The sequence below is a fragment of the Enhydra lutris genome, unplaced genomic scaffold (genome assembly GCF_002288905.1).
Source record: "Enhydra lutris kenyoni isolate GAN:26980312 unplaced genomic scaffold, ASM228890v2 scaffoldscaffold26, whole genome shotgun sequence".
NCBI classification, from domain to species: domain Eukaryota; kingdom Metazoa; phylum Chordata; class Mammalia; order Carnivora; family Mustelidae; genus Enhydra; species Enhydra lutris.
In genome coordinates, this window is record NW_019154110.1 from 12,720,720 (window position 1) to 12,741,318 (window position 20,599).

Genomic DNA, 20,599 nt, shown 5'->3' on the forward strand with positions numbered 1-20,599 from the left:
GGCGCCTGGGTGGCTCAGTGGGTTAAGCCGCTGCCTTCGGCTCGGGTCATGATCTCAGAGTCCTGGGATCAAGCCCCGCATCGGGCTCTCTGCTCAGCGGGGAGCCTGCTTCCTCCTCTCTCTCTGCCTGCCTCTCTGCCTGCTTGTGATCTCTCTGTCAAATAAATAAATAAAATCTTTAAAAAAAAAAAAAAGAATTGTAAATAAATCTTGGGTCAGAGAAGAAATCACAAAAAAAATTAGGAAAAAAAAAAAACCTAACATCAAAATCTGTGTGATACAGATAAAGTAGTGCTTACAGGGAAATGTATAACTTTCAATGGCTGTCTGAGAAGGGGCGGGGTGGGGGGAAGGTCCAAACTCAATTATCTAAGCTTAAACCTGAAGAAATTAGAAAAAAGGCAAATTAAATCCAAAGTGAAACAAAGGAAATAAAGATAAAAGCAGAAATCAACCTAGTAGAAAATAGAAAAACTTTACAGAAAATGGAAAAGACAAAGTTGTTTTTTAGAGATAATAAAACTTATAAACCTCTGCCTACACTGATCATAAAAGAGAAACAAAGTATGAAAATCAGAAAGGAAGAGACATCACTACAGATCCTGCAGACATTTTCTTAAAGAGAATATTTTGAGCAGTATGCCAATAAATTCAAAAACTTGAATGGAATGGACAAATTTCTTGAGAAATACTAATTACCAATTCAAAAAGCAAGAGAAAGTCTGAATAACCCCATATTTATTTTAAGAATTAAATGTGTAGGGACACCTGGGTGGTTCAATCAGCTAAGTCTCTGACTCTTGATTTCAGCTCAGGTCATGATCTCAGGGGCATGAGATCTAGCCTTGCGTGGGGCGGCGCCACACTTCATGTGGAGCCTTCTTCGGATTCTCTCTCCTCCCGCTGCCCCTTCCCTCACCCCCACTCCTCTTCCCTCTCTGGCTCTCTAAAATAATTTTTTTTTAATTAAAAAAAGAATTAAATATGTAAGTGAAACCCTTTCCAGAAATAAGATGCAAGGTCCAGAAGTCCTCACTGGTAGAGTCTATCAAAAATTTAAGGAAGAAGTAATACCAGTAATTCCCAGCTCATTTTATAAGGCTAGCATTACCCTGATATCAAAACCAAAGCCATTATAAAAAATAAAATTACAGACTAATATCCAACCTGCATGCACAAAAAGCCTTAGCAAATTTAGCAAATCAAATCCAGCAATATATAAAAAGGGTCTTATACAATGACCAAGTGAATTTTACCCCAAGAATGTGAGTTTAGGTCCACAACCAAAACCCAATCATTGTAATTCACCATATCAACAGGATATAGGAGGAAAATCTTATGATCCTACCAAGAGATGCAATAAAATTTAAAAGAGAAAATTCAATATCCACTCCTTATAAAAACATTCAGCAACCTAGGAATAAAAAAAAAAAATTTCTTAACCTGATAAAAGACATATGCAAAAGACTGATAACAGGGGTGCCTGGGTGGCTCAGTGGGTTAAAGCCTCTGCCTTCAGCTCAGGTCACGATCCCGGGGTCCTGGGATCGAGCCCCGCATCAGGCTCTCTGCTCCACAGGGAGCCTGCTTCCTCCTCTCTCTCTGCCTGCCTCTCTGCCTAGTTGTGATTTCTCTCTGTCAAATAAATAAAATACTTAAAAAAAAAAAAAGACTGATAACAAATATCATATTTAATGGTGAAAGAGTGAATGAATGCTTTCCCCCCAAGATGTGAACAAGGCAAGGATATCCACTGTCAATACTCTAATTCAACCTTGTACTATATATCCTCGCCACTGCAATAAGGCAAGAAAATACATTAAAAGCCAAACATTATAAAAGAAGTAAAATGTTTACTAGAGAATGTAAATGTACAATTCTGTGTACTTACAAAGTCCCACAATATTCCCAACATCAACTAGAACCAAAAAGTCATTTAGCAAAGTTGCAGTTTACATGGTCAATACACAAAAAAGAACTCTATTTCTATAATAAAAACACATAACTGGAAAAGAAAATTCAAAGGCGAATCATACAGTATTTGTTCTTTTGTGTCTGTCTTATTTCTCTTAGAATGATCTCTTCAGGGTTCATCTACATGGCAGCACATATCAGAATTTCCCTCCTTTTTAAGGTTAAATATTCCATAGTATGTATATACCACATTTGTTTATCCATTCATCTCTCAAAGGACACTTAGGTTGTTTCTACTATTTGGCTATTATGAATAATGCTGCTATGAATATTGGTATACAAGTATATGTTTCAGTATCTGCTCTCAATTCTTTTGGATACATACCAAGAAATGAAATTGTTGGAACATATGGTAATTCCATTTAAGTTTTTGAAGAACTGGGAACAAGGTTTTTCAGTTAAAAAAATAAAAAGTGAGAAACTTAGAATGAACCCTCTGGTGTTGAAATGGAATTGGATGTATGGATAGAAACACATAATTTTCAACATACAGATAGAAAAAGTATAAATATAAATACATATGAGTGTATATTTGCACATACACACACACATAATTCCTAGCTCTGTCTGCTGAAAGGGCCGTGAACAGCAATCCCAACAGCAATGAACAAAACTAACACTCAAAACCTGGCTTCTAAATATGCCAAAACCTGGCTTCTAAATATGCCAAAAGGAACCAGGGCTCCCTAGAAAAATGGCTGAATCCAGTCCTGGGGCAGAGAAAAGATAATATAAGCCTGGAACATCTTGTGCCAGAAAGTAAGGAAATGCTCCAAGAATGAAGACATGTGTCAGAAATACACTGACAACTTAAGTAAACTCCTACTTGAATATCTAAATAAATCATATAATGGATTATCACCCACTGAATAAAATGGGAAATCATGAGTCCATAAAAGTATAAAATGAATAAACTGAATGTTTAGTGAGGAAATGTTATTTATAAAGTTCCAGAGTTTCTCTCCACAATTATTAATTACTCTCCTCTTTAATTATAAAAGGAAAAAAATAACTTTACAGTGATGCCTTCCAGTCATCGCATTAATCAAATTATCAAGGTAATCATCATTAATATAACAAAATGAAACTATTTGCCACCTCACAGAATGCAGTTGGTAGAATCGCAGAATGGCAAGCATTGCTTCTGTGACATTCCTCCCAAAGATATATAACCTTCACCTAATTACGATAAAACCCAAAATTGAGACACATTCTACAAAGGCTATGATCTTCTTACGTATCAAGGTCATGAAGTCAAGGAAAGACTCAGGAACTGTTCCAGACTGAAGATAGCAAAATGACCATTAATGCAACACATGATTCTGAACTGCTTATAAAAGCTTTACTAAGATAACTGACAAAATCTGACCTGGTTCTGAGTATTAGATAACAGAAATGACTTAGTTTTAATTTCCTGATTTTTATGGTTTTACTGTAGTTATACAGAAGAATGTCTTCACTTATAAGAAAAAGAGAAATAAGTATTCCAGAGTGATGGAATATCAGGTCATCACTTTACTCTCAAATAGTTCCAGGGGAAAAAAGATCTATTTGTATTGTACTTCCAATTTTTGGATAATATTGTGGCTATGTTGAATCTTAAAAAAGCTAAAATAAACAAACAAATAAATCAACTGGCCAGAAAATATGTCAATTAACAAAGCAATGTTCTAAAGTAATCTTTCTATACCCACTATCCCTGAGTGAAAAATTTCTGTATGGCAATTGTCGACCCTATTGTCACTAAATACATACACATGTAGGCTGGATTGGTGTAGATATTTCATTAGGTATTTATACATATCAAGAAAAATAACTGTCCATCCTTCTAAAACATTCATGAAGTTCACACAACATGATAAAAAAGATTTGAAATTTTTGAGATTTTTCCTTTGTATTTCCACTGCAGAGGTCACTATTGGGTTTTCTATAAATGTTCAAAAAAAAATCACAATTATTGGAGCTGAAGGAAATTCATTCAAGCAATTACTAATCGATTCTACAATCCTGTCCTTAGGTAAATTTGCAGATAAAGCAAGAAATTCAAATTAACCCCACTAACTTCTGACCTCACTTACCAAGATTAAAATAGCATAGGACAAGGGTTAGTAAACAATCTCTGAAGGGTCAGAGATTAAATATTTTAGGTTTTGTGAGCCATATGATCACTGTCAAACTTCTCAGCTCTAACACTGCACCAAAAAAAGCAGCCACAGACAATATGTAAATGAATGTAAACTATGTTCCCCAAAATTAATAAAAAAACAAGCAGCAGGCAATATTCAGCCTATGATTATAGTTTGCCAATTCCTGCAAAAATTTGATGCAAATTTGATGCAAAAAGTTACATCAAAAAAGTATGCATCAGGGGCGCCTGGGTGGCTCAGTGGTTTGGGCCGCTGCCTTTGGCTCAGGTAGTGATCTCGGGGTCCTGGGATCGGGCCCGTGTCGGGCTCCTTGCTCAGTGGGGAGCCTGCTTCTCTCTCTGCCTCTGCCTGCCTCTCTGCCTGCTTGTGCTCTCTCTCTGTCAAATGAATAAATAAATAAATAAATAAAATCTTTAAAAAAAAAAAAAAAGTATGCATCAAAACAGACCAGTTATGATTTGGATTTTTAAAAGCCTTTTCTATGGGCGCCTGGGTGGCTCAGTGGTTAAAGCCTCTGCCTTAGGCTCAGGTCATGATCTCAGGGTCCTGGGATTGAGTCCCGCATCGGGCTCTCTGCTCAGCAGGGAGCCTGCCAGTCCTCCTGTCTCTCTCTGCCTGCCTCTCTGCCTACTTGTGATCTGTCAAATAAAAAAAAAAAAACAAAAACAAAAAAAAAACAAAAGCCTTTTCTATGACCATGATATATTAGGTAAAAAGTAAAAGCTATATATATACACACTATAACCCAAATTTTTAACAAAAATTAAAAATGCAGTATATGCACAATACATATTATATATATATACATATATATATATATATATATTTTTTTTTTTTAAGATTTTACTTATTTGACAGTGAGAGACACAGCGAGACAGGGAACACAAGCAGGGGGGAGTGGAGGAGGGAGAAGCAGGCTTCCTGCTGAGTAGGGAGCCTGATGTAGGGCTCGATCCCAGGACTCTGGAATCATGACCTGAGCCAAAGGCAGACGGTTAACGACTGTGCCACCCAGGCACTCCTATATATATGTTTTATACATATATGTTATACAACAAAAATAGCCACAAATTCTTCCCATCTCTATATGTAAGACCCTTTGCAATGTCACTTTGTAGGTCTTCCCACCAAGAAGTGAACCCTACCACTTGAATCTGGGTTTGGCCATGTGACTTGCTTTGGTGACTAAGACATTAGCGAATGTGACACAATCAGAGGCTCAAATGGTATTTGCACATTGGGGTTTGCTCTCCTGCTGCTACCTGAACCCTCAGTCATGACAGATAAGATAGATAGATAGATATCTATATATAGATATGTCAGGATTAGATAATGAGAAATACCCACTAGTCCCGGCCAATTGCCAACCAAGCCCATGAAACACTGCCACTATGTTGTCCTGCAGCTGACCTGCAGCTGACCATAGAAACATAAGTGGCCCAGCTGAGATCAGCAGAAGAAATGCCCAGCTGAGCCCAACCTAAATTGCTGATCCCCAGAATAGTAAGCTAAATAAATGGTTGGTTTCTTACATAGTAATGGGTAACTAATTGTGTGTGTGTGTGTGTGTGTGTGTGTGTGTGTGTGTGTGTGTGTTAAGAACAGTGGATAGCAGGGGCGCCTGGGTGGCTCAGTGGGTTAAAGTCTCTGCCTTCGGCTCAGGTCATGGTCTCAGGGTCCTGAGATCGAGCCCCACATCAGGCTCTCTGCTCATCAGGGAGCCTGCTTCCCCCTCTCTCTGCCTGCCTCTAGGCCTTCTTGTGATCTCTGTCTGTCAAATAAATAAATAAAATCTTTAAAAAAAAAAACAAAACAGTGGATAGCAAGCAAAATATCAGGGTTGATACTAAGGAAAATAGTTGAATTAAAGATTAATATTAATAACATAAGTACACATTTTGGTGTTTTCCAAATTTTCACTAAGAAATAGATAATGCCTTTGCATCCAAAAAAATTCAATGTCAGGGTCGCCTAGGTGGCTCAGTCAGTTGAACATCCAACTCCTGACTTCAGCTCAGGTCATGATCATCTTGGTGTTGTGGGATCAAGCCCTGCATCAGGCTCTATGCTGGGTGTGGAGCCTGCTTGGGATTCCCTCTCTGTACCCCCCACCTGCATGTGCTCTCTCTCTAGGGGGGGAAAAAAAAAAAAAAAAACCTCAACGCCATTTAAAAAACACATAATATAATTCAATTATCAAAAAAGTATTTTTCATGGGGCGCCTGGGTGGCTCAGTGGGTTAAGCCTCTGCCTTGGCTCAGGTCATGATCCCAGAGTCCTGGGATCGAGCCCCGCATTGGGCTCTCTGCTCCACAGGGAGCTTGCTTCCTCCTCTCTCTCTGCTTGCCTCTCTGCCTGCTTGTGATTTCTGTCTGTCAAGCAAATAAATAAAATTTAAAAATTTAAAAAAAAATTAAAAAAAATAAAAGTATTTTTCAGTATTTTAGTGAAATACTGAGAGTATAAAAATATGGACATCCCTGACCCGATGCATTTGAAAGAGCTGAAAGATTTTACATTCTAGCTAAGTTTGAGCATAGTTACAGTTACATAGAAAACTAAACAGCAGTGCCTGGATGGCTCATTTAGTTGAGCTTAGGACTCCTGACTTCGGCTCAGGTCATAATCTCAGGGTCCTGAGACTGTGCCCCGAGGTGGCAGGCTCTTCACTCAGCACGGAGTTCGCTTAAGTTATTCTCTCTCCTTCTGCCCCTTCCCCGACACACATGTGTGCTCTCTCGCTCTCTAAAATAAATAAAAGAGGGGCACCTGGGTGGCCAGTCGGTTAAGCATCTGCCTTTGACTTCAGTCATGATCCCAGCATTCTGGGATCAAGGCCCACACTGGGCTCCTTGCTCAGCGGGAAGCCTGCTTTTCCCTCTCCCTCTGCCCCTCCCCCCTGCTTATGCTCTCTCTTTCTCTCTCTCTGTCAAATAAAGAAATAAGATCTTTAAAAAAATAAAAATAAAACAAAAAAAGAAAATCTAAAAAAAAGAAAGAAAACTGAACAAATGAATAAAACCTGGTTTGGGGAAAGAACATAATCATAGTAGACTATTTGGCTCTGTTTTTAATGATATTTATGTAATTACAATAATGTAAACACCAAATGTTATGAGATTTAAGGTAGAGAAGTAATGGGACAATTAGAAAGGATACTGTGGGGGGGAGGTGCACCTGGGTGGCTCAGTCATTAAGCATCCGCCTTTGGCTCAGGTCATGATCCCAGGGTCCTGGGATTGAGCCCCAGATTGGGCTCCCTGCTCAACAGAAAGCCTGCTTCTCCTTCTCCCACTACCCCTGCTCGTGTTCGCTCTCTCACTGTGTCTCTCTCTGTCAAGTAAATAAATAAAATCTTAAAAAAAAAAAAGAAAGAAAGAAAGAAAGAAAGAAAGGATACTAGGAAGGTATCTAAAACCAAAAATTCAAGAGCAAAGCAGTATGTATATGTTATTCTTGAATAAATACCAAAATACCTAAGTAAAGTGATTAAAAATTATTGACTTTAGATAATAGAAACTAGAGGATGGAACTAGGGCAAAAGTCTACTGATTTTTGTTCAAAGTCACGTAGAACTCTTTGATTCTGACTATATATACTTTGAAAATAATAAAAATTTAAAGAGATAAACAGTCTAGGAACCAATCCAAATCTATATAAGCACTCAGTGTATGAAAATAACAAAACTTCAAATCAGGAAAAATTATTCTTTAATTGACACTGGGATGACTGATCATCTACTTGGGAAGGTGTACAATTAGACCCTGAACTCATACATATACTAAAATAAATCCTATAAATAAAAGGGGTAAGTGTTTAAAAAAAAAAAATTTAACTATATTGAACTATGAAAAATAACTGTTGCAAATTTCTACAAAAGGATCCAGAAAGATTCTCATGAAAGTGCTCATCTTGTTTACTTCTGGGAAGAAGTAAGGGAGGTGTGAATAATGTTTAAAGGAGAATATTTTAATTTTTACTCTGCAATGGTTTAAAACACTATTAAAGGTTTTTCGAATAATGTATATTACTCATAATTTTTAAATTTTAGTTTATAACTCTTTAGTAGATAAAATACACAAAATGTTTAAGATAATTTAGTTTACTTTAGTTTTACTTTAGTTACTTTAGTAACTACAGATTAACTACTTAAAAGTAATATTAAAAACATAAATAAAATAAAATAAAATAAAAGTAGTTATTTAATGCCAGACATACTGAATAATAAAATCCATTTTCTCTTGCATAGTGATTTGGTTTTTTCCTCACTGGCCAACAAGAAAAAAAAAATTTCCCAGCCATTCCTTTTCTCTCCTTTCTCCCCATTTATAATCCATGAATCTATATGCACTCAATTATAGAGCTAGGCTCAAATCGTGGTTCCACCATTTACTTGTAGTAGGATCATAGTCAAATAATTTAATATCTTTGGGCTTCAATTTTCTTACCTGTAAAATGAGTCTAAAGTCTACTCAAAGGGCACCTGGGTGGCTCAGTGGGTTAAAGCCTCTGCTTTCGGCTCAGGTCATGATCCCAGGGTCCTGGGATCGAGCCCCACATCAGGCTCTCTGCTCAGCGGGGAGCCTGCTTCCTCCTCTCTCTCTGCCTGCCTCTCTGCCTACTTGCGATCTCTGTCAAATAAATAAATAAAATCTTTAAAAAAAATAAAAATAAATAAAGTCTACTCAATTTTCTTCACAGTGTTGATACAACAAATAAGAAAACATAGGGGTGCCTGGGTGGCTCAGTGGGTTAAAGCCTCTGCCTTCAGCTCAGGTCATGATCTCAGGGTCCTGGGATCAAGCCCCACATCGGGCTCTCTGCTCAGCAGGGAGTCTGCTTCCCTCTCTCTCTCTCTGCCTGCCTCTCTGCCTACTTGTGATCTCTCTCTCTCTGTCAAATAAATAAAATCTTTAAAAAAAAAAAAAAAGAAAACATATAAATTGTCTGGCACAAGTATATAATCTAAAAAACTATCATCCTATCTTTATTAACCCTTTAAGAAATATAGGTTACTGTTAAAGTGTCTGGAATGTAACAGGCTTCAAAAATTTTCCTGACTTGGGGTGCCCGGGTGGCTCAGTCCATGAAAGCCTCTGCCTTCGGCTCGGGTCATGATCCCAGGGTCCTGGGATCGAGCCACATCGGGAGCCTGCTTCCTCCTCTCTCTCTCTCTGCCTACCTCTCTGCCTACCTGTGATCTCGGTCTGTCAAATAAATAAATAAAAATCTTTAAAAAAAATTTTCCTGCCTTGAATAAACTATACTTCAATTGGCTGGTAATATTATCTAATAACTTGTTCCTATAGCAGCTACAGAAATCAAAAGGTGTTTCTAATCTTCTTTATATTAAGCACCAATTTGCCGCTTACCCTCTGAAATCATTGTTTGATATTTTGTGTGTCACTACATAAAAAACTGCCTCCAAAATGTACTGCAAAAGAAAAAAAATTTTAAACCTGCTTTAAGTCTTCTCTATTTCACAGTACTATTACACCTCCTTTAGTATATGGATATGAGTAAAAGTTGTAAGCTACAATAGGAAATCCTGCATTTTTCTCAACTGGCCATTTTTTCATTCAATTTTTAAATATGTCCGTACCTACTAGGTGCAGGTCCTATGCCAGATGCTGGTTATTAAAAAGGCAGCAAGAGACACACGTAACACTTGTCCTTATGGACAGCCTGACAAAGAGGCAAACAAAACAATTAAATCTACAAATAAGTATATAATTATAAAATTTGGTAAGCATTGTAAAGAAAAGAGCAGGATGCTGAGAGAAAGACTAAAAGAGGAATGAATCTTAAATTAATTATCTATATAGTACTGAATATAATATGGCCTGTAAAAGTACAAAAAAGAACTTTCACCCAAGGTCATCTGGAAGAGTTTATTCACAGACAGAATAGTGAGGTGATTGAGAGAATCAATTCTAGGGCCAGACTGCCTGGGTTTTAAACTAGCCTCTACTCATCAGCTGTGACATGAACAAGCCACTTAAATTCTTGTGCCTCAATTTCCACATATGTCATTGAGGGAAATATTTATACCTTTCTAAAGGGCTATTATAAGGAATGAATTAAATTCCTTCATTTTATTTGGAAAACTGTCAAATCCACAGAAAAGTTAAAAGAACTTGCAATAGGTGTTAACTCATAAGAACCTGTTTCTACCAGATGAACTAATATTTCTAGAATGTTTAGAAGAGTTTCTGACACACAGTAAGCATCATATCACTATGTAAACGGTAATACTAAATAAAAGTAAATTAAACTGTTAGAAAATGACTTGTAAAATAATTTCAGAGAAAACTATTCATTTTCTCTTGAGATCCTAGAGAACATCTTAAATATTGATGGGAGGGAGAGGAAGAAAGGGGAAGAGAGAGAGGAAAAGACAGAAAAGAAAGAAAAGACAGGGGCATGTAAGAAGAAGAAAAAGGAGAAAAACCCCAAGGTTTGCCCAACATCAACACTTTATCGAAGGTCAACAGCGCACTCTACTGGACCCATATCTCTTCTACACACTAGGCAAAAATAACAAATGCTACTGCTGTACTAAATCAAAAAATGCTTTTAGAAAAGTATACAGTTGATGTTAGCATTGATTTAATGAATAAATAAAAATCAGGTATAAGCACAAGAATGAGTCTATAGCAATACCTCAGCTATTGTGAAGATTTAATAAAAGAGTAATGAGAACGGAAATAAATTCTGGAGAAAATGATTATGCATGGTGGAACAAAGTAAAATCAGAATGGTAATATTATTAAAAAAATAATGTTTCTCTTTAACTATATTTCGATCTGGAGACTAATGCCTTAGTAGACCTTTAATGTTTGAATTATCAGTAAAAAAGAGAATCTAAAATGTAAGGAAAGAGAATAGCAGTGGACAATGGAAGATAATTATGTAAGGAGGAGGTATTGACACGATTTTCTGACTTGAAGAGACAACAAGGACACTTGAGATGGTAGGATGGTAAAAAGACAGCTATCCAATCTCCTCCAATCGACAGGCTGGAAACTAAATTATTTCAATGGAAACTATGAAAATTATAAAGAAAAACTTAAACTTTAAACTTAAAAAGTTTAATGTTGAATTCAGAGGAAAAGAGAAATCATTATTTTTTATCATTGCCTTTATGAAGGAAAGTTTTTCAAAAGAAAGAAAAACTATGGATTTTAAATGTATAAAGACTGCAACATATACATTTTTGTAGGGGTAAGAGAACTAAACCATTAATTTATGAATCCAAATAACTATTCCCCCAAAAATAAATTCTGTCTTCCCCTAAATCATCTTATAAGAACCAAAACAGAGGGGTGACAGGATGGCTCAGTGTGTTAAGAGGCTGCCTTCAGCTCAAGTCATGATCCCAGGGACCTGAGATCAAGCCCTGAATCAGGCTTCCTGCTCAGCAGGGACCTGTTTTTCTGTCTTTCTGCTTGCGCTACCCACCCGCTCGCCCCCACTGCTGTGCTCACTCTCTCTCTCTACCTGTGTCAACTAAACAGATAGGATCTTAAAAAAAAAAAAAAAAAAAAAAAAAAAAGAACCAAAATAGAAAAAGCATCCTTAGAATTTAGAAGTGTTAGAGCTAAAAGCAATATAAGGTATATTAAATCTAGTCCCACCTTCTTTTCCCTCCAATTTGAAGGAACAGGTCCTGAAAAAAATGTTAATTGCCCAAGTCTCTCAATTTATCTTATTCAAGATGTTTATTTTATCTTGATTAAAATGTGATCTATCGATCTACCAAATGTGATGCATGCGATAAATCAACTAAGAAAAGATCTAAAATATGGACTGCACTTTAAACATTACTTAATCTAAGGTTTTGGTGATAAACTAATTTCAGAAGCTGCTATATAATATTAAATCTTACAAAACTATATATTTTCCTTCCACTTCCTTATGAAATCAGATATTCCAAAATTGACAGAAAACACTTTTGTGATTTATATAAGCCACTCAGGGGGCACCTGGGTGGCTCAATGGCTTAAGCCTCTGCCTTCAGCTCAGGTCATGGTCTCAGGGTCCTGGGATCAAGCCCCACATCGGGCTCTCTGCTCAGCGGGGAGCCTGCCTCCCCCTCTCTCCCTGCCTCTCTGCCTACTTGTGATCTCTCTCTCTCTCTGTGTCAAATAAATAAATAAAAATCTTAAAAAAAAAAAAAATTCTCTATATAAGCCACTCAGCAAATATTAAGAAGTGTTATACAATGGGGAAAGAACAGCAATATGCAAAAGAAAAAACTTAACCATCATCATATACTCCACTCAAATATTAACTTAAAATAGATTAAAGACTTGAACATAAGACCCAAAATCATAAAACTCTTAGAAGAAAACAAAGGTGGTAAGTTCCTATGTCAGGTCTTGGCAATGATTTTTTAAGACTGACCAAAATCAAAAACAACAAGCCAAAAATAAACAAGTGTGACTATATCAAACTAAAAGAATTCTGCCAGTAAAGGAAACCATCAGCAAAATAAAAAAGCAACCTACTGAATAGGAAGAATCATTTGCAAATCCTATGTCTGATAAGGGACTAGTATCCAAAATATATAAAGAACTCATATAACTCAATAGCAGAAAAACCAACCAATCCAATTTAAAAACAGGCAGAAGAGGGACACCTGGCTGGCCCAGTCAGCAGACAACCCAACTCTTGATCCCAGGGTCATGAGTTCAAACCCCACATTGGCCATGGAGCCTGTTTAATAAATAAAATAAAAACGAGAAGATCTAAATAGACATTTTTCTAAAGAAGACATACAGATGGCCAAAAGGTATATAAAGATACTCAACATCATTTATCATCAGGTAAATGCAAATCAAAACCACAATGAGCTCTCATCTCACAAGCTGTTAGAATGACTATTATCAAAAAGATAAGAAATAACACATTTTGGTGAGGATGTACGGCAAAGGGAACCCTTGTGCACTGTTGGTGGGAATGTAAATCAGCAGCCACTATAGAAAATGGTATGGATGTTACTAAAAAATTAAAAATATAACCACCATATATGATCCAGCAATTCCATGTACGGGCATTGATCCAAAGAAAATAAAAACACTCAAAAAGAAATATGGGGGAGTCTAGGTAACTCAGTCAGTTAAGCATCTGACTCTTGATTTCACCTCAAGTCATGATCTCAGGGTCATGAGATTGAGTCCCACATTGGGCTCTGTGCTGGGCATGAAGCCTGCTTAGGATTCTCTTTCTCCCTCTCCCTCTGAAAAAAAAAAAAAAAAAAAGATTATGTACCCCTGTGTTCACTGCAGCATTATTTACAATAGCTGAGTTACAGAGGGGTGCCTGGGTGGTTCGGTCAGTTAAGCATCTGACTTTGGCTTAGGTCATGATGCCAGGGTCCTGGGATGAGGCTTGCTTGCATCAGGCTCTATGCTCAGCGGGGAGATGGCTTGTCCCTCTCTCCCTCCCCCTGCTCATACTCTCTTTCCCTCTCAAATAATAAAATAATATAAAATAAAATAATAGCTGAGATACGGAAATAACCTCAGTGACAAATGGATAAAAAAAAAAGTTTATATACACAATGGAATAATTATTCAGTCATAAATAAGAATGAAATCTTGACATTTGCAACAATGTGAAAAAAAGACTTCAAAGACATTATGGTAAGTGAGTAAGTCTGACAGAGAAAGATAAATATAGCATGATCTTGCTTATACGTAAAACCTAAAAAAAAACAAAAACAAAAACGTGTACACAAAAAAAGTTCATAGAGAACAGATTGGTGGTTGCCAGAGGCAGGGAGGGTGAGGTGGGAGAAGTGGGTGAAGGGAGTGAAAGGCACAAACTTTCAGTTATAAAGTAAGTCATAAAGATGTAATGTACGCATGGTGACCATAGTTAACATTATATTTTATATTTGAAAGTTGCTAAGAGAGTAAATCTTGAAAGTTCTCATCATAAAAAAAGAAGTTTGTAACTATAAAAGGTGATCATTTCAAAATGTATGCAAATAACAAATCATTATGTTATACACTTGAAAATGTAAATTACACCTCTATCCAAAAGGAAAAAAAGAGAGAGCAAAGGGAGAAACGTTATACCAGTAGCAAAGTAAGTTTCTAAACAATACCTCTACACTCAAAGATTCCTTTCTTTAAATAAATACCTCTACTCATATCCCCATTATTCTTTCTTACATCGATGGAAATGATCAGTCCTCATTCTTTGCAAAACTAGAGATATTATCTGGTGCTAAATAAACGTCCACGAGATTTACACTAAAAATGCTACCATTCACTTTTAAAATTAAGATGACAGTCAAAACACACAAATCTACACTGGGGCACCTGGGTGCTCACTCAGTTAAGTGTCCAACTCTCAGTTTTGAGTCAGGTCATGATCTCAGAGTTCGTGAGATCCAGTTCCGCATCAGGCTCCATGCTCAGCTTAGAGTCTGCTTGGGATTCTCTCCCTATGCCCCCTACCCGTGCCCCTGCTCTCACAAGCATGCTCTCTCTCTAAAATAAATAAATAAAATCTCTAAAACACATACACAAATCTATAGGTTAACAATTTACCAAAATTTACCAATTTACCAAAAAATGAAAATATTAACTACAATCTTACATTTTGTACTAATAATGTTTCTATTGTAACTGGTTATTCTAATTTTGTATGGAAGAAAAAAATAACATTGAAAATATAGATCATGTTACCTAAGTATTTGTGAGTTTTTCCCTAACCATTCAGAAAGTACTTAAAATTTTATATTCATGTTTTTGACTATAGACTACAAAAAAAAGAACAATTATTAGAGCTCAATCACATGGTTTTTCTATCATTGCAGTACTTTATATATGTTGAATTAGTAAGGCATATACCACTTACATCTTTTTACAAACAAAAGTTCTATTTCACACTACTGAAATGTTATTTGAGTTACTAGGTTGAATTGATAAATTTAGTTTAACAGTCTTCAAACTTAAAATAAATTATCAGAAACTCATACTTTTAATATTATAAATAATAAATCACCCACCTATAACAAATATTGTATTTCTACAGCAATATAGTTATACCACCAATAGCCAAGGAAACAAAACATAAATTCTGGTTTAAAAATATAACTGATAAAAAAAGATATGGATATACAAGTATAAATACAATTACACCTTACCAAGAAGAGGACCATAATAAATGATTAACGTAGTATATAACCAGAAGGAGAAATCAATCAAAGCACTTGGCTTAAAATTAAGGTACCTAGCCAGGAACTCTGCTTATAATTGGTCTAGACTCTAAAGCAGGTGTAGCCATAGACATCCTTAACAGATATTAAAAGAACTTGTTACTTAATTATAAACCTAATTCCTCAAAATTAGTATCAATCAATAATATATAATACATTTTAGCAGCATTCAAAGATAACTACATATACTAATTAATATTATTAATTAATATTATATATTTATTACCAACATCCAACTATTTAACCATTTGCTGCTACTGCTATCACTACTGTTGCTACTTCTACTACCACTTACCACTTAATAAGCCCTAAAATATGCCAAATGTATTTAATCACTTTATAAATATTATAAATATTTATAAATATTTTTAGGTACTATTACTATCCCCATTTAAAAAACAGGGAAATTGAAGTAGCAATAGTTTAAAAACTTCATCAAGGTTACACAGGTAGTAAGAAGCAGAGCTGTGATTAAAACCCAGGCAGTCTGATTTAAGTTCATTCTCTTAACCAATTAAAACAAAACAAAATTTAAAAATCCACTTCTCTAGGTGCACCTGGGTGGCTCAGTCAGTTAAGTGTCTCTTTATTTTGGCTCAGGTCATAATACCACAGTCATGAGATCAAGTCCCAGGTTGGGTCCCACACTGGGCATGAAGCCTGCTTAAGATTGTCTCTCCCGGGGCGCCTGGGTGGCTCAGTGGGTTAAGGCCTCTGCCTTCGGCTCGGGTCATGATCTCAGGGTGCTGGGATCGAGCCCCACTTCGGCTCTCTGCTGAGCGGGGAGCCTGTTTCCTCCTCTCTCTCTCTCTGCCTACCTCTCTGCCTGCTTGTGATTTCTCTCTCTGTGTGTCAAATAAATAAAATCTTTAAAAAAAAAAAAAATTGTCTCTCCCTCTTCCCCCATCTCTCCCGCTACACACTGGCTTGCATGCATGCTCTCTCTCTCTCCATGTATGTATGTATGTATGTATGTGTGTGTGTGTGTGTATGTGTATATATAAAATTAATTAATTTTATTTGGTCTCCGCTTATTTTTTTAAAAAATCCACATCTCTTGTTTTAGCTATTATTAATCACATCTTATCCTATGCTTGATTTCTTTATTCTTGAGGCTTCTACATATTTCTTCCCTTTATTATGAGAATCCTGGTATGAGAATCCTGCTTTGACGACTCCAGGATTTCTAAGAGGCATTTTAGAGAGAATGTATAATAAAGTGATTAAAGCATTTGCCAGAGCATCATACTGCTTACACAGGATTTAGCTCTAATATTTGCCAGATTTGTGACCTTAACCAAATTACTTACTTCTCAGAGTATTCTTATCTGTAAAATAAGAATAACAATATTACCTGCCTATGCCATTGTAAGAATTCAAGAATATTCAACTAACAAATATTTATTGGGCAACTAATACACACTATATGCTATTTTAGGTACTAGAGATACACATGAAAAAGACTGACATTATATTCTAACAGAGCAGATCGATAATAAACAGGTAGATAAAGAAATTCAAATACTAAGAGCTATGAAAATAAGGCAATGTTAAAGAAAATGAGGGAGAAAACATAGGCAGAGGCAAATACATAGCATATATTATTATTGACAATAGTAAAAGCTCCTGAGATGACTTCAACTATATGCCTTCTGTGAAGATAACCAACAACTTTCCCCCCACTTAGCATTTTTAAGAACTTAAACGAAGACTATTCAAGGGCAGGGAATATAGTTTTCATTCACCGAGCCTTTACTAGTTCCTAGCACAAAGCTAGGTGCTTGAAACATAAAGATGAATAAAACAGTCACAGCCTTCAAGGAGGTCTCAATATACTACAGAACCTGGTATTTCCTTAATGGAACTTAGAGCCTTGCAGAGAAGATAGTAGGGATAAGTGTTAAAATTCTAGAAGTACAAGGAACATTTCAGATGGGAATCTAACCCCAAATTGGGGCTATCAAGGAAGGCTTTCTGAAGAATTATCCGAAGTTAATTTAAAAAAATTTAAAAAAAAAAAAGAGGAAGGAGCAGAAACGGCAAAAGAAAACAATACATTTATAAAGGTCTTAAGATAAACAGGAAGACTTACATGCCATCTAAAGACTTCTGGAATTTGTCCCCATAATCAATGAGTTTGTTCATTCCTACCAGAAAAATCAAAAGTATAGACAGAATATATGAAGCAGTAGTTTTAAGATACAGGATATCAGGTAAGAAAGAGTGATCTCAGAGAGATAGGAAATAAATGAGATAGGCCCTATGATTGCCTAGGCTTACTGTCTTGAGAGAATTTCTACTCTGCCCTAGGGAAGGGGAACCCAGATTTAGCCCAGCAAACCTGAGTTGAAGAGACTTTGCTCTGTAGTCCAGGAACTCAGAGAAGACTCAATTTTATAATACTAAAGTAGAGAGAGCTGCACAAAGAATGATTTCCAGAGTTCTGTAAAGGGACCTCTCAGGTATCTAGCATAGTATTGATCAACATATGTGAGAGAGTAAACAAACCAAGACAGTGGAACGAACCACCCGAAATGATGAGGCACTCACACAGGGCATGGAATAGTGCCTGTTCCCACCAGCCAGACCAGAAAAATCTAACAATTCATAGAGCATTGGGTAGAGGACCCTGAAGGAGCTAGGCTCTGTTGAGGTAAACTACAACTAAATTCTGCTCAGGTCCCACCTGACAAATCCTTAAAAGCAGACCCAAAAAGATCAAGTTGATTCCAAGTAACTTAACTGCATCTCAGAACAAAACTCGTGGGTATTAAGGAGGGCATATATTACATGGAGCACTGGGTGTTATATGCAAGCAATGAATCATGGAACGCGACAACAAAAACTAATGATGTACTGTATGGTGACTAGCATAACAGAACATAATTTTTAAAAAAAAGAACAAAATTGGAGCATTTATAGAAATATAATAACATCTGGGACACCTGGGTAATTCAGTCAGTTAAGTGTCTGCCTTGAGCTCAAATCATGATCCTGGGGTCCTGGGATCAAGCCCTGAATCGGGCTTCCTGCTCAGCAGGGAATCTGCTTCTCCCTCTCCCTCTGCCACTCCCCCAGCTCCTGCTCTCTCTCTCTCTCTTCTCTTTCTCTCTCACTCTCCTTCTCACATAAATAAAATCTTTAAAAATATATACACGTAATAATATTCAACACCCAGCAGGTAAAATTCACAACATCTTAAATTTAATTTAAAAAAAACCAAGCATGATTCCATTTATATAAAACTATGGAAATGAAAACTATCTATAGTGACTGAAAAAAAAGCTTAAGGATGCCTGGGGATGGGGGGATTTGGGCAAAAAAAAGATCCACTGGTCTATCTTAGGATGGATCTTTTCCAGGCCTTATTTTATAGTACCGTATCTTGTATAGGCCATTCAGAAAATATTTGATTCCCCAATTTTATAGATCTTATAAATGTTAACACATTTCATTATATAATATCAAAAAAGTCACATTCTATACTGTCACCACCATTATCATCAGGAAAGTCTATAAGTATCATAAAACTGCCAAGCTCAGAGTGGAATATACAGTTCTTCAAAATACTGATTTTCACTTAAATTTTATCAGACTTTGTTTATTTCAAGAATTACCATCATTCAAAAAAAAAAAAAAAAAAGAAAGAAAGAAATTACCATCATTCATCTGTCTTGCATTCTTCCAAGTAAAAATGATGTCCATGAAAAAAAGTAGCTAGGTTCAGCTAACAATCCAAACTATGCTACAAGTGTTTTTCCTCAAGATAATCATCCTACTCCTATATGCAAAACATTTTGAGTACTACTCACTTCTTCACACAGAATGTTAAAAAGGCTTAAGGTCTTTTTAGCTGTTCTGTTCACACAGAATGTTAAAAAAGCCTAAGGTCTTAGTAACTTTTACTACTTCATCAAGGACATTTTTTTTTTTTAAAGATTTTATTTATTTATTTGACAGACAGAGATCACAAGTAGGCAGAGAGGCCGGCAGAGAGAGAGGGGGAGGCAGAGAGAGAGAGGGGAAGGCAGGCTCCCTGCCCAGCAGAGAGCCCGATGGGGGCTCGATCCCAGGACCCTGAGATCATGACCTGAGCCGAAGGCAGAGGCTTTAACCCACTGAGCCACCCAGGCGCCCCCATCAAGGACATTCTTAAGTGTAACTGGCTTTTTTTTAACTGTGTACTAATGACGGTGAAGAAAACTACCATTGAAACAGCATGGTACCACTATCTTGATTGTGGTTAGGTACTGACAATTTTATCCATTGTTGCTTTTGCACCATCAGTGCAAATGTCAAGACAGTTTTCAAAAAGGCAAATAACATCCTATTATTACTATCATTATATGCCTGAGAAAAAAACAACAGTAATCTTTAGAGTTCCCTGGACTACTCCTTGAAAATAATCTGCTCTAAGGAGACTGAGAAAAATTATCGGGAAGTAAAGTCCACAACTTTAGAATGTACAAGAGGAAAAAAACCTTTCGGATTTTCTAGTCCAATTCTTTCATTTTATAAATGAGGAAACAGGGGCTCCAAGAAAATAGCTTTTCTCACCTCACATATTAGTTAGTAGAGATATGATAGCACTTAGAGGACTTCTGAATTATTTCTACTATATTTTGCATTATACGATTACTTTTTTTTAAATGAGTTTAGCAAATTCCACATTTTCCTTCTTTAAACTGAACAGTGGCATAAATACATACATTTTGTGGAGAAAAGGAATTTATCTTTCCTAATGGAGAGTTGAGTTTTGTGGTCTTGCCTGAAGCAACTTTTGCATCCAAATGATGTACCTCTTTTTCAAAACAATGACGCTTTCTAATCTGTAAACACAGAACCAAAATGAAGTTTAATGTAACAAAAATGTGAGCAGGCCAGTTATTTTTAAAGGTCAAAACAGTTTTTGGTATGCTTTTAGCATTAAAAAAAGTTGACTATTTCTAACTGGCAATAATCAAATAATTTTTTAAAAATACAAATAAGCACCTTATAACTCTCAAATCCTAACCAAAATGGCTTTAATTAGTCATGTGTCAAAACTACAGTATTGTAAAATGATCTTTCCATAGATAGTCCTACCATATGGATATCAAGTGTAGTATTATAGCAAAGTTCAATTACATATCTAATTGGAAGGTAAAAGCAAATAAAAATAAAGCTTCATTCTAAATTGTAAAAACTCAGGGCAGCTGAGGCGCTCAGTTGGTTCAGTGTCCGTCCAACTCTTGGTTTTGGTTTG

The 20,599-nt window shown here is 36.2% G+C and overlaps 1 protein-coding gene across 1 annotated transcript in view; it reads right to left on the minus strand.

The window, feature by feature from the left end:
• Nucleotides 1–20,599, minus strand: part of LOC111151585 (BRCA1 interacting protein C-terminal helicase 1) — a 181,593-nt gene that overhangs the window by 141,415 nt on the left and 19,579 nt on the right. Inside the window, 1 exon segment of the mRNA XM_022509662.1 lies at nucleotides 20,064–20,183. Within this exon segment, the coding sequence (XP_022365370.1) occupies nucleotides 20,064–20,183 (120 nt within the window).